General features: G+C 36.9%; 1 protein-coding gene across 1 annotated transcript; it reads right to left on the bottom strand.

The window, feature by feature from the left end:
• Window positions 1–3,846: 3,846 nt before the first annotated feature.
• On the bottom strand, window positions 3,847–4,328 carry LOC108253883 (DNA-directed RNA polymerases I, II, and III subunit RPABC4; the record flags this gene model as incomplete). Its single annotated transcript, XM_017448646.2, has 2 exons — window positions 3,847–3,904; window positions 4,238–4,328. Coding segments are annotated over 2 exons (114 nt in total), but the record flags the coding sequence as incomplete, so codon positions are not given.
• Between the last annotated feature and the right edge of the window lie 8,170 nt (window positions 4,329–12,498).

Raw genomic sequence — 12,498 nt, 5'->3', positions numbered from 1 at the left:
TATCACATTAAGATTGAATATGCCCTTGTCAGGCCCCCAAAACTAGCAGCAAATGAATGTGCAAGTGCCCCCCCCCAAACAACTGACAGCAAGAGATTTATGCCCAAAGGGGAACTGGTGTGTCTGTTTATCACCAAAAGGCCACTGACTGAATATCGGTAAGTTCTCACACCTCACATGGCCCCTCCAACCAAGTCAAGTCAAGAAACCAACCTGCTGAGAATCACATTCTGAGTGATAAGTGAAACCTCTAAAATTAAGTACATACCACGAAAATTCCTGTGTAGGTCCTTTCTTTTCTTTAATTCCTTACAGATTTACTGCTAAGTTTTCGTTTTCCTTTGGTTTTTGGCTTTTTGGTTTCTTTAGAAAATTTGAAACTTGAAACCGGTTTCGACTTTTGTTTACAAAATGAAATATCATGAACGATGCAATTTTTTGTGATCAAGGAGGTAACAAGATCGTGGAAATGGGCTGGATGTATTTCAAAAGTGAGGCTTAAACATCACATCATTTTGTGGGGGTTGTGGGAGCCCCACAAAATGATGTGAAATGGGGAGGACAGAGAAAGGTAGGTTTATATTTTTAAAATTCGTCCTGACTGAAAATGGAACAGTTGCGCTTACTTGGATTGTCCCTCAAAAAAAAAAAAAAAAAACTATCTTCTAAAAGCGAATCAAACAAATCAAGTAATGAAGAGCCAAGTAAACAGTGAAGAGTCAAGTAAACTAATCGAGTAAACAGTGTAGTGATACTTGTGCCGTGACCTAGAATTTACGTGGGTACCTACCTTGTTCCGTAGAACCACACTGTAAGTAGGTACTCGTATAGTGTAGGTCACCTTTCTGGCCAATCGAACCTTCCGAGGTGCGTCAGGTGCTTGATTTCTCATCTGCCCCTGAAGTCCTAATATGTACCAACACATATTATTCCTTCCTAGTAAGGGCCCTACGTTTCTTTGTCCTGAAACTCTTTGAGAGTTAAACTGGAAATCTGTGAGCAGGAACTCTACTGACGTATACAAAAATTGCCTACCTCAATACCTTATAAAGTAGGTAGGTACCTAGGTATACTCGTATGTTTCTTTGTCGTAAAACTCTTTGGGAGTTAAACTGGAAATTGGGAACACTATGGACCGAGAGCTAACGTACACCAAAATTACATCACAAAGTAGGTACAACATTTTAGGTGTCGAGAATCCACGGGTAGGTAACGTCTGTTGACACTAGGTGTCTAACTTCAGTTTAAATGACTACGAATAGATACCCAGTATAAAGGTGTGTCCACACATCGGTCGACTACATGTTTGGACTCACATTAAAATATACCTACTTAATACCTACTTATAGGCATGTAGGACGTAGATAACTACCCTATGGTTAACTTTTTATTTCCAGACAATGAAACCAGTGCAAGTTAGCTGGAGAAGGGGGTTGATTGAAGTTGATTGAAAATAGTAGTACATACTTGGGTACCTTCTTATGGTAGGTACTTATAGGTACCTACTACCTATTGAGCTTGTGCGTCATTACCTCATTACATAAGGTACCGAGAAATCAGAAGTGTCTGGTGTCTGGAGGCGTTTTGTATAGGTACCCACAGTTAGGCTGCTCCCTTATTATTTTAATTTGTGTTTTCGATCAGAAGCTGAGAATATAAACAATCAAGTGGTTATCCTTACTATACATTGATTATTTATCTACAATCTACATACAGACGAGTACTTAAGTCTTTCTCTATTTTTTGTTCCAAGGTACTCACTTATGTAGGTATCTGATGCTTGCTCATTACAGTCATTACTATTCATCAGACCAAGTCTAGTGAAAAATTTGAGTCCTAAACGACTCTAATGTCCGATTTACTTAGTAGTGTTTCTACCTAAATAGACAACAATAAGTAGGTACCTAAGTTTTAAGAAACTGCGAGATCAGGAAATGGTGAGTCCGTCCATCTGAGGTTTTTGGGCTATTTTGGGAATATGCATGATGCATGCTGTGGAAGACTATCTTCAATGGAAAAAGCTTTCTGAGTTGATTTGTATGTTTCTTCCAAAAAATTCCTGATTCTTTAGGTCCTCCTTTATCTAACTTTATCTTCATTGAAATCATTGCGAGCTATGTAGAAAAGTTTGACCGTGTGTTATCTTATCAAATTGCATATGAAAGATTCTTTTATTCCGTACTACCTAAGTTGTAAGTATACCTACATAAGTAAGTAGGTAGGTAATGGATTTTATCTCTTACTCTTACTTACTTCTCTTTTTGTCAAAATTTGATTGATCTAAGTCTAAGAAGTAAGTAGGTAATAGATTTTATACTTCCAACCCTTACTTCTCCGTATTATTGTCGAAATTTGATTGATTTAAGTCGATTCTTACATGGGAGTATGAAAGCTAACCACATCATGACCATAGCAGCTCAGTGAGTTTATCGGTTTCTAAATTTCTATCCATCAACATTCTATTGTTTTGGGTACCCATTCTTCCATGTTTGACCACGATCTCCTACTCGTGTCCCCAATAGAAACATGGGTATAATTCTGTCCCCAATATAAACATAATTCGCTCTCTTTAGGAATCTGGGTGTGGGTAAAATGGGACTGATAGGTGATAGTGCCAATCTGCTAATAGAGAAGACGTGTAAAAAGGTGTGCCAAATGTTCCAACGCTAATCAACCGAATTATAGGACCTACGTATAGGTGTTTGTTAGTATGTTTTTACATTGAGCTTGTTTTCTTCTTCTGGTGAATACTTTCCGCAGGAGCATACTCCGTGCCCGAGTATCAGTTAGGCTTGTACGCCGCGCCGGAAGTCCTGGGTTCGATTCCCGGCGGGATCGAAGTTTTTTCGGCTCTTTGCTTTGAGCTCGGAGCCACTTCTCGTGAGGATAGTTGAAGAGCCTCTTGAAGCGGTTAGCAACAGGTGGTAAAGCTTTAATTCATACAGGTTACTTAAAGGGAATAGGGTAACAAAAGTGGGCACTACCTAGGTTGAGGTAGGTACTTACCGCTGATTTCTATTGTATATCAATGATTTTTGGTTTACCAGTTCTCTTTGTATAAATACGCGGATGTACCTATGTGTACATAATATATGTAGATAGTTATTTACCTACATATACCTTCCTGTACATTGTTAGTTTGATTCATGGCTAAGTCAACACTTGTGCCACTTCTTTCCATATCAGTAAGTCTTTGTGTGACGTCACACTTTCATTTTGTCCATTTTTGATGTGACAGACTTCTTGTCATCCGTCACAAAGTAAAAACAAGAACTACTAGAAGAGGAGAACTATCGATAGTCGGCGCCATCGATAGTTAAAAAAAAAAAAAAAATGTACTTACCATGAATAAATAATATGAGTAGGTAACATACTTACCTAATACTTTTCTATATCTCCAGGTAGGCACTTACCTACCTACACTTGAGAATACCCCATTAGTGTTGGTAGGTATTAAACAGTGTAGGTACTTAAGTACCTACCCAAGTAGAATACTAATAAAATAAAAGTGTAGGTACCTAAGTGTGTAAACAAAATAGACAATATGTACCTTTCTCACAAAAAAAATCTATGTTTAGGAGTTGCAGCTATTTTGCCTACATGCCTAGTATTTAATACAGTTGAATCTGTCTAAGTGGGAAACCTGGATAACTGGGAACTCATTTTTGTACTAAAAAACCTTATTAAATTGGAAAATCAAGCCTCTATAAGTGGGAATGACTTTTTTTTCTAGATAGATATTCGGTCTGGAGCCTCTGTAAGTAAGAAAGGTTGCCATTTCCCTAGGTCTGGAGCCTTCTGCAGACCTCTGTAAGTGGGAATTTGTAGGAAACTAGTCAGTTATCTTCTGTCAATATCTTCTGTCCTGGATTCCTTGAGGACTACCGTGCATCAAACACAACCACTGAAATAATCTGAGTCAAGGAAAGCATACATACAAGATAAAAATTACCCTTCCTAACATATTTTCCTGCCCGTTACTTACCTTACCTATTCAAACAGACTGCACTTTGTTTAACAAATCACAGCACATTATGAGACCTCTTTTAAAGCAAATAAAGGATCTTGTATCTGACTGGTTTTTATTTATTTGTATCTGACTCGTAAAGGCCTTTTAAATAACTACCAGATTACATACAAGACTCTCAGATGAAAATTTAAGTAGCAGTTCGTTAAACAGTAACAGTAGTTTTAAGTTTTGGAAAACCACCTGTTTGAGGTTTAAAATAAAGGATACATCTCTTGGTTCTCTTCTTGTACATGATACGGTAGCCACATTCCCTGCATCGGATGGGATCTCTAGGTCTGATTTCATTTTCAAAGTGACATTCTGGAAGAAAAAAAAAAAAAAATTTACATGATACGGTAGCCACATTCCCTGCATCGGATGGGATCTCTAGGTCTGATTTCATTTTCAAAGTGACATTCTGGAAGAAAAAAAATAATTTGATTCAGGGGATTAAAAAACACCCTAAATCCACAATATGATTCAAACAAATTATACATTCACAAGGTCACAGCTTAAATTCCGAGAGTAGACGAAAATTTGCACATGTATTTTGATTGCAATTATTTCATTTAAATGGGAAACCTTGTCTTTATCAGAAGCCCATGGACAAGAGAAAGAGTTGTACCTACTCTGGGTAAATTCAATACAGAAGAGATAATAATAATAATGTATTTATTAGAAATATGGGATAAGTTACTACTTTGTTTGCTACGACTGTAGAGGTACAAAACATACCTAGCTTTCACAAGTGGGCCCCATTTAATAAAAGAAGATATGAATCGATACAAGATACATATAGTATGCAGTATTCACACACATTACAGGACAACTCACTTTCCTGTTCTGTGGTATACATAGGTTTGTCATACAGTAGTGAATACTTTTCTTACCTCTCACCTTCCTTTACAAGAAAGTCAGCAAAATAATTAAGATTTAGAAGAAGATATATTGGATTCTTCTTTTCATTTGTACATTTTTTTTCTAATCGTGAGAGATTTGGCAAGTGAGGTACCTACAGTGACCATCTGACAGGTCCATTTGCAGTTGGCAGGTTTGGATAGGATCCTTTGAGTGACAAAAAAAAAAAAAATAATAAAAAAATGTACTTACCATGAATAAATAATATGAGTAGTAACATATACTTACCTAAGTAATACTTTTCTATATCTCCAGGTAGGCACTTACCTACCAACACTTGAGAATACCCCATTAGTGTTGGTAGCTATTAAACAGTGTAGGTACTTAAGTTTAAGTACCTACCCAAGTAGAATACCTACATAATAAAATAAAAGTGTAGGTACCTACCTAAGTATGTAAACAAAATAGACAATATGTACCTTTCTCATATAAAAAAAAATCTTTGTTTAGGAGTTGCAGCTATTTTGCCTAGATGCCTAGTATTTAATACATTTGAACCTGTCTAAGTGGGAAACCTGGATAACTGGGAACTCATTTTTGTACTAAAAAACCTAATTAAATTGGAAAATCAAGCCTCTATAAGTGGGAATGACTTTTTTTTCTAGATAGATATTCAGTCCAGAGCCTCTGTAAGTAAGAAAGGTTGCCATTTCCCTAGGTGCGGAGCCTTCTGCAGACCTCTGTAAGTGAGAATTTGTAGGAAACTAGTAACCCTTAATGACATGTTCCTCTTCCTCCAAACCAGTGTTCACATTTAACTCTACTATAAGTGGGAATAGGAAAATGGCAACCTCCCTAAGTGGGACACTTGGATAAGTGGGAAAAAATTGTCGGTCCCTTGGATTCCCACTTTGACAGGTTCAACAGACTGTAAGTAATTATACATTATGTACCTACATTATGTACTGAGATCTCAAGAAACAGGTACCTACTTACCTATGTGAAGCAAGTAGGCCATATAGGTAAGATACCTACTTACCTAAAGATAGATTTAGTTATTCTGTTATTTCTAATTAGTGGTACATACATAAGTACTTAGGTAAGATAGGTACTCTCACTTTGATTTTAATTCAGCTAGGATTTTCTAATTTCTATTCATATGCTTCAATGGAGCTTGGTATAGCACTTTGTCTTTGAGTAATACCTACTTCCTTACCATATTTTTTGTTAAAACAATCAAAAATTGGAGGAAAAAAAGGTACCCTCTCAATTCCTTTGTTCTCAGTGTAGGAGAAAGTTTGCTGGACCCTCAAGCAAATAGGTAGGTATCCAATGTATGAATGTAGGTAAGAGGAGGAAGAGGTTGAAATTCTAGCAAAAAGAGCCATTGAAAGGATTGTCCCTCAAAGAAAAAAAAAAAACTATAACTGCTAAAAGCGAATCAAACTAATCAAGTAATGAAGAGTCAAGTAAACAGTGAAGAATCAAGTAAACTAATCGAGTAAACAGTGTAGTGATGCTTGTGCCGTGACCTAGAATTTACGTGGGTACCTACCTTGTTCTGTAGAACCACACTGTAAGTAGGTACTCGTATAGTTTAGGTCACATTTCTGGCCAATCAAACCTTCCGAGGTGCGTCAGGTGCTTGATTTCTCATCTGCCCCTGAAGTCCTAATATGTACCAAACATATTCTTATTCCTTCCTAGTAAGTAAGGGCCCTAAGTACGTTTCTTTATCGTAAAATTCTTTGGGAGTTAAACTGGAAGTCTGTGAGCAGGAACTCTACTGACGTGTACAAAAATTACCTACCTCAATACCTTATAAAGTAGGTAGGTACCTATACCTACCCTAGGTATACTCCTGTGTTTCTTTGTCGTAAAACTCTTTGGGAGTTAAACTGGAAATTGGGAAGTAGAAACTATGGACCGAGAGCTAACGTACATAAAATTACCTCACAAAGTAGGTACAACATTTTAGGTGTCGAGAATCTACGGGTAGGTAACGTCTGTAGACACTCGGTGTCTAACTTCAGTTTAAATGACTACGAATAGATACCCAGTATAAAGGTGTTTCCACACATAGCCGACCGGCCGTCGATCGATGTCGACGGTCAGTCGACTACATGTTTGGACTCACATTAAAATATACCTTACTTAAGTATAGGCATGTAGGACTTAGAAAACTACCCTATGGTTAACTTTTTATTTCCAGACAATAAAACCTGTGCAAGTTAGTTGGAGAAGGGGGTTGATTGAAGTTGATTGAAAATAGTAGTACATACTTGGGTACCTTCCTATGGTACTTATAGGTACCTCTACCTACCTATCCACCAGTAGGTACCAATTAAGCGTGTACGTCATTAGTTCATTACATAAGGTACCGAGAAATCAGAAGTGTCTGGTGTCTGGAGGCGTTTTGTATAGGTACTTACCCACAATTAGGCTGCTCCCTTATTATTTTAATTTGTGTTTTGGATCAGAAGCTGAGAATATAAACAATCAAGTGGTTATCCTTGTAACGATAAGTAAATTGTAAGTATACTGAAGTAATGGATTTTACTTCTTATCCTTACTTCTCTATTTTTTGTCAAAATTTAATTGATCTAAGTCGAGTCTTACATGGGAGTATGAATGCTAACCATAACCACATCATGACCATAGCAACTAGGCACTTGATTTTTTTTACAAAGCTGTAAGTAGTAAGTAGATAATAAAACTTATAAATATTATCCATAGGTTCATTAAAAATACCAATTTAAAAATCGCAGTATGCAATTACACCTTTTTATTATGAATTGTTCCAGTAGCTGAGCTATCCCAGTTTTCTAGTATTGTCTATTATCCCATTTTTATAGCTACAATTTTTGTAAGTAGATACTAATCCCTGATACCTTTTTTGTGTGGATTTAATCATTTAAAAATTCAGTTTAAAGTAAATAATCTAAATTCAATTGGGACAAATGAGATTCAATTTCATGTCGTAATCCTAACTTTTGGCCAATTCAAGGGAGGCCTTTGAAGGGTTTTTTTTTTATAACGCATGTGTCTTACCGTTCCTCAAAGGTCACCTTTTCAATAAATTCAATTGGGACAAATGAGATTCAATTTCATGTCGTAATCCTAACTTTTGGCCAATTCAAGGGAGGCCTTTGAAGGGTTTTTTTATAACGCATGTGTCTTACCGTTCCTCAAAGGTCACCTTTTCATAATTTCCCGCCAATCCATCTCTTTGGTTTCCTTTATTTCAACGTATTTCTAGACAACCGTTTAATTTAACGGAATTCTTGTTGGTTTATCGGTTTACAGTTAGTTTGAAGTGGTGATCGTGACGGTTATAGGTTGTATTTGTCTTGGTTAGAGTGTCGTTGTGGTTTGTGTGACTTTACCGGTGTGGTTTGTGACTTCATCTGACGTTACAGTTCCGAAATTTGTCTTGTTCTAATCCGTCTAATCGTTTAATACGAAGTTTCTTTTTTAACTTTTTGAGAATTTGTCACATTTTCCTGAATAGTTTTCTTCATTTAAGTAGCACTTTTGCCTAAATTTGAATTAACCTTTAAATAAAGAATTCTTGTTGGTTTGTCGGTTTACAGTTAGTTTGAAGTGGTGATCGTGACGGTTATAGGTTGTATTTGTCTTGGTTAGAGTGTCGTAAGTTGTGGTTTGTGTGACTTTACCGGTGTGGTTTGTGACTTCATCTGACGTTACAGTTCCGAAATTTGTCTTGTTCTAATCCGTCTAATCGTTTAATACGAAGTTTCTTTTTTAACTTTTTGAGAATTTGTCACATTTTCCTGAATAGTTTTCTTCATTTAAGTAGCACTTTTGCCTAAATTTGAATTAGCCTTTAGATAAATATGAGCTAAAATAGTGGTTGACTATTTTAACCCGAAAAACAGCTGAAACCAAGAAGTAAGTCCTTTCTTTCTAAATTTGGGTTTTTTTTGTGATTTTATAATAGATTATCGTTCACTTTCCTTCTAAATTCTTTCTAAAGTGGCCTTTTTTATGATTTTGTAATAAGTTATCGGATTTAAATTTTACTTTCTGGCCTTTTATTTAGAAACCCTTGAGTTTTAACTTGACCGTGTTATCTACATTTTAAACGTAAATATTTACTAGTTTTTCTTATGACTATTTCGTAGTATGTATGACTGTATGAATTGAACTAGCTCGCATAATGCAGATAATGGTTATTTTTGTTATAACATATCATAGCATTGGCGTCTTGAGTCTTGATTCTCCTGTGTATAACGGACCTGTGTGTATTATCCATTGGACCAAATATTATCAGCTGTGCCTAGTTACCTATGTCTATCAGGGAGTCTATATTTCTGGCTTAACCTCATCGTACATGTCCAAGATTGTCTAAGTGTAAGCTGATAAAATTTATAACTATGTGTTAAAATTAGTCATCCTAATTTCTAAATTGTGAATTATTTCTTTTAAAGCAGAGATTTTTCACAATTGCTGTGGATATCATAGCAGATCACATTACTTAAAGTGCATCCTTTGTAATCAATTTCCTTATTTCAATATTTTTTTTTTTTACATTGGCAGTGCCGCTACTGGCCCCTTTTCGATTAAAGTAGCTACTCAATTCTCCTCATGAGGCTGAGTGTACCCGGAGCTCCAAGCACAAAGCCGGAAAAACTTCGACTCCGCCAGAAATTGAACCCGGGACCTCCGGCCTGCAAACTTAGTGTGATATTCATTAGACCGCGGAGGCTACTAGTCATACAAATAATCTGATACACGTGTAGCGTGTACCTCTGCGTGTATATTACGATCACGAAATTCTGTCTAAATTTATGGAGACATAGACCTATAATCCCTTTACATTGGACCACACACAGTAAAGTAGATTTTATGGGAATCTCGTAATAAAACTTTGGATCCATTTGCGCTGATGAGAACTTTAGCGTTTGTGGACAGGACAGTAATCATCGGATTCAAGATACCTACCTGAAATCCCACATTTAGTGATCCCATATCGAACTGAAATCTTTTCAGTACATATATGATAATTTCATATTCCTATATTCCAGTCTGAAGGACTTGCATTTCGATTCTAGAAGAGATAAGGTCCTCATCAAAAGTTATTAAGGCGATTAAGTAGGATTATCTCTGGTTGCCTATGCATTGAAAAAACAGGTGAGCTTTGTTTTCGATAATGCATCTCACCTGTGACCTCTAATCGTCTAATTAACAATAAAACGAATTGGAGAAACAGTAATAGAGCATGAATGAAACATCAGAGTTATTCACCTGAATGCAACATGTGACTGCTCCAGACTTGAATTGGAAGACAATCTGTCCTGTTTAGTAACGGATCGATGAATAATGAGTGGTTTTCAGAACAAACGCGCCATTGGACTCAGATTCCCGGATACAAGAAAGTGAGAACAGTTTACTGAAGATAAAGAGTGATAATATCCTCATCTTTCTCTTGAAGAAAGGACCGAGGGGAAAACTGAGCCATAATTATCCGTTATGGGCATAATAAAGAGAGTACACTTAACCATCACAAGTTGTGTTCAAGGCAAAGTAAAAGTAGATGAGTCTTGATCACAATGGTAGCTTGTCCTTGACCAATTGAAAATGATCTCAGCTCCAAGAATAGTGAAATTAGAAGCAGCAGGCAAAGTGGCTGGGGATTAGATTGTGATTCATGAGGATAACAGTAAACTTGGGGTCTACTAGTTTGAAATGTCGAGTTGTAGAGTCTTGAAAACCTGATACGAAACTGAAGCATGTGACTGATTGGACCAAATTCCATGGGTTTGTTTCTTTTAAAAGTTTATACCTAACGGTTTAACCGTGTTGATTTTCGAATAGCTTTGGTCCATTACGAGTAGGTTTGTGAAAGTTTTGGTGTTCTGTACCACAGACGCGCTATAATATCCAAATGTCCTCGTACAAATGAAAAATATCCCTTTGACAGTTTTGGATTCGAATTGATAAGGACTGGAATATTGAAGTAAATACATATGTTGAAAAAATATTTCGTGAATATAGATACGGTTAAATGCCTTTTTTGGTACTTGCAGTTTGTGGTCATATCATGATTACATCAAAGTTACCATCCATTTAATTCAGAAATCAGAATCAATAGAGGTAAACTCTAAATAGAATTCTGTGTGTCACTTGTTGTAACCTCGAAAATCAGAATTCTTTCTCGAACTTGAACCTTGTCTATTACAAAAAAACAGCAAAGATTCTCAACATAAGAGATGCTCTCAAGTTAGCGGATGTTGATTTTGTGTTACATTGAACTGAGATGACAGATGTCACTCATTCGGAATACGCATTGTCTATCTAGTCTATCAGTTCCCATCCATGAGAATGTACCAAGGTGTACCAAAACAATTCTTGCATAAGATCTCTATCAGGCATCTCAAACTGACCGATATATATGTGTATTTGTGTAATTGTGTACAACTACTGATTTATGTGTGTGTACTGTGTACAGCTACGTTTCAGTTCTCAGTTCGTACACATACGAGTAGTACGATATGTACATCTGCAGAATGTTCCTCCAATGATAGTCATAGGTTTCTACTGTTAGTATATTTAAAATAGTTCTCACACGCGAATGCCGTTACAGGAGTAGACCATCCGTCAAGTTATTTCAGTACATCACTCAATTCTACTCCTAGCTCCTAGTTTCCCTCAATCAAAAATATCTGTGTTGAGAGTTCCCCTGATAGTTGAAGAAATGAGTTGATGGACTTGATGGTCTGAGGCGGAACTACAGAGAGGAGGTCAGGGTTGACCAGTTGGAAACTTGGGTCCATCATGCTCTACTAGGAGCTCCCTATTCTTCGTTATTATTTGGATATTAGGGTCTGGAGTTTCTGTGATACCGTGGTCCGAGTCAGGGAAAAGGTTCGAAAGAGCTTCATCAAAGATAAGCCTTTCTTTGGATCCTTCTTCCACACCACCTCTGACCCTAAAATTTTTACCAATCCCAACTTCATATGATACATATCTTAATTTCAGCAAAAATCTATAGGCTCAAGAATGAAACACGGAATCAAGTGTCCGTGTCCGATTAAGAAACAAAAGCCCATTTTTGGTGAAACTTCAGGAAAGAGTTGGCTGTTCTACAGTCGCTCGTTTACTTATTTCTGGGTCGGTCAGTCACAAAAACGACTTCCAATTCTCTCATTTCGTCGATTTCGTCATAGCGATCAATTTCTCAGATCACAGATCTATTACTTCACGTGTAAGCCACGGTTTACTATGACAACACGCTATCATCGATATCAAACGGTCTCCCCATGTCGAATACAACGTAAATACCTCGGTATATCCAAGGCACCTCGGTATATCCGAGGTACCTCGTAGATTGAAACTCAGCCGAGAAGAGAGTGCCTTGGCTTGTAATAAGGATATTAGAAATTGATGTATAATAAACGTGCATGGTTTCAATAGTGAAAGTGGTACTTCTGACAACGCAAGCTAAGACTGGGTCTCTTGGGTTGGTCCTCGAATCCTGGCCTCTTCCAAGTTGAACTCTGCTTGTAATGTCTGTAGGACGATGATCATATGGTATGCTTCGGGCATTGCGGCCTAGACAGGATTTCTATGTCAATGGAGTTCGGGAGAGTGTACACAATAGTTTTGCC

This window comes from Diaphorina citri, unplaced genomic scaffold, assembly GCF_000475195.1.
Source record: "Diaphorina citri unplaced genomic scaffold, Diaci psyllid genome assembly version 1.1 scaffold4157, whole genome shotgun sequence".
In the NCBI taxonomy this organism is placed as follows: Eukaryota; Metazoa; Arthropoda; class Insecta; order Hemiptera; family Psyllidae; genus Diaphorina; species Diaphorina citri.
The sequence above is the reverse complement of the archived record's forward strand: the minus strand, read 5'-3'. Positions and strand labels throughout refer to the sequence as shown.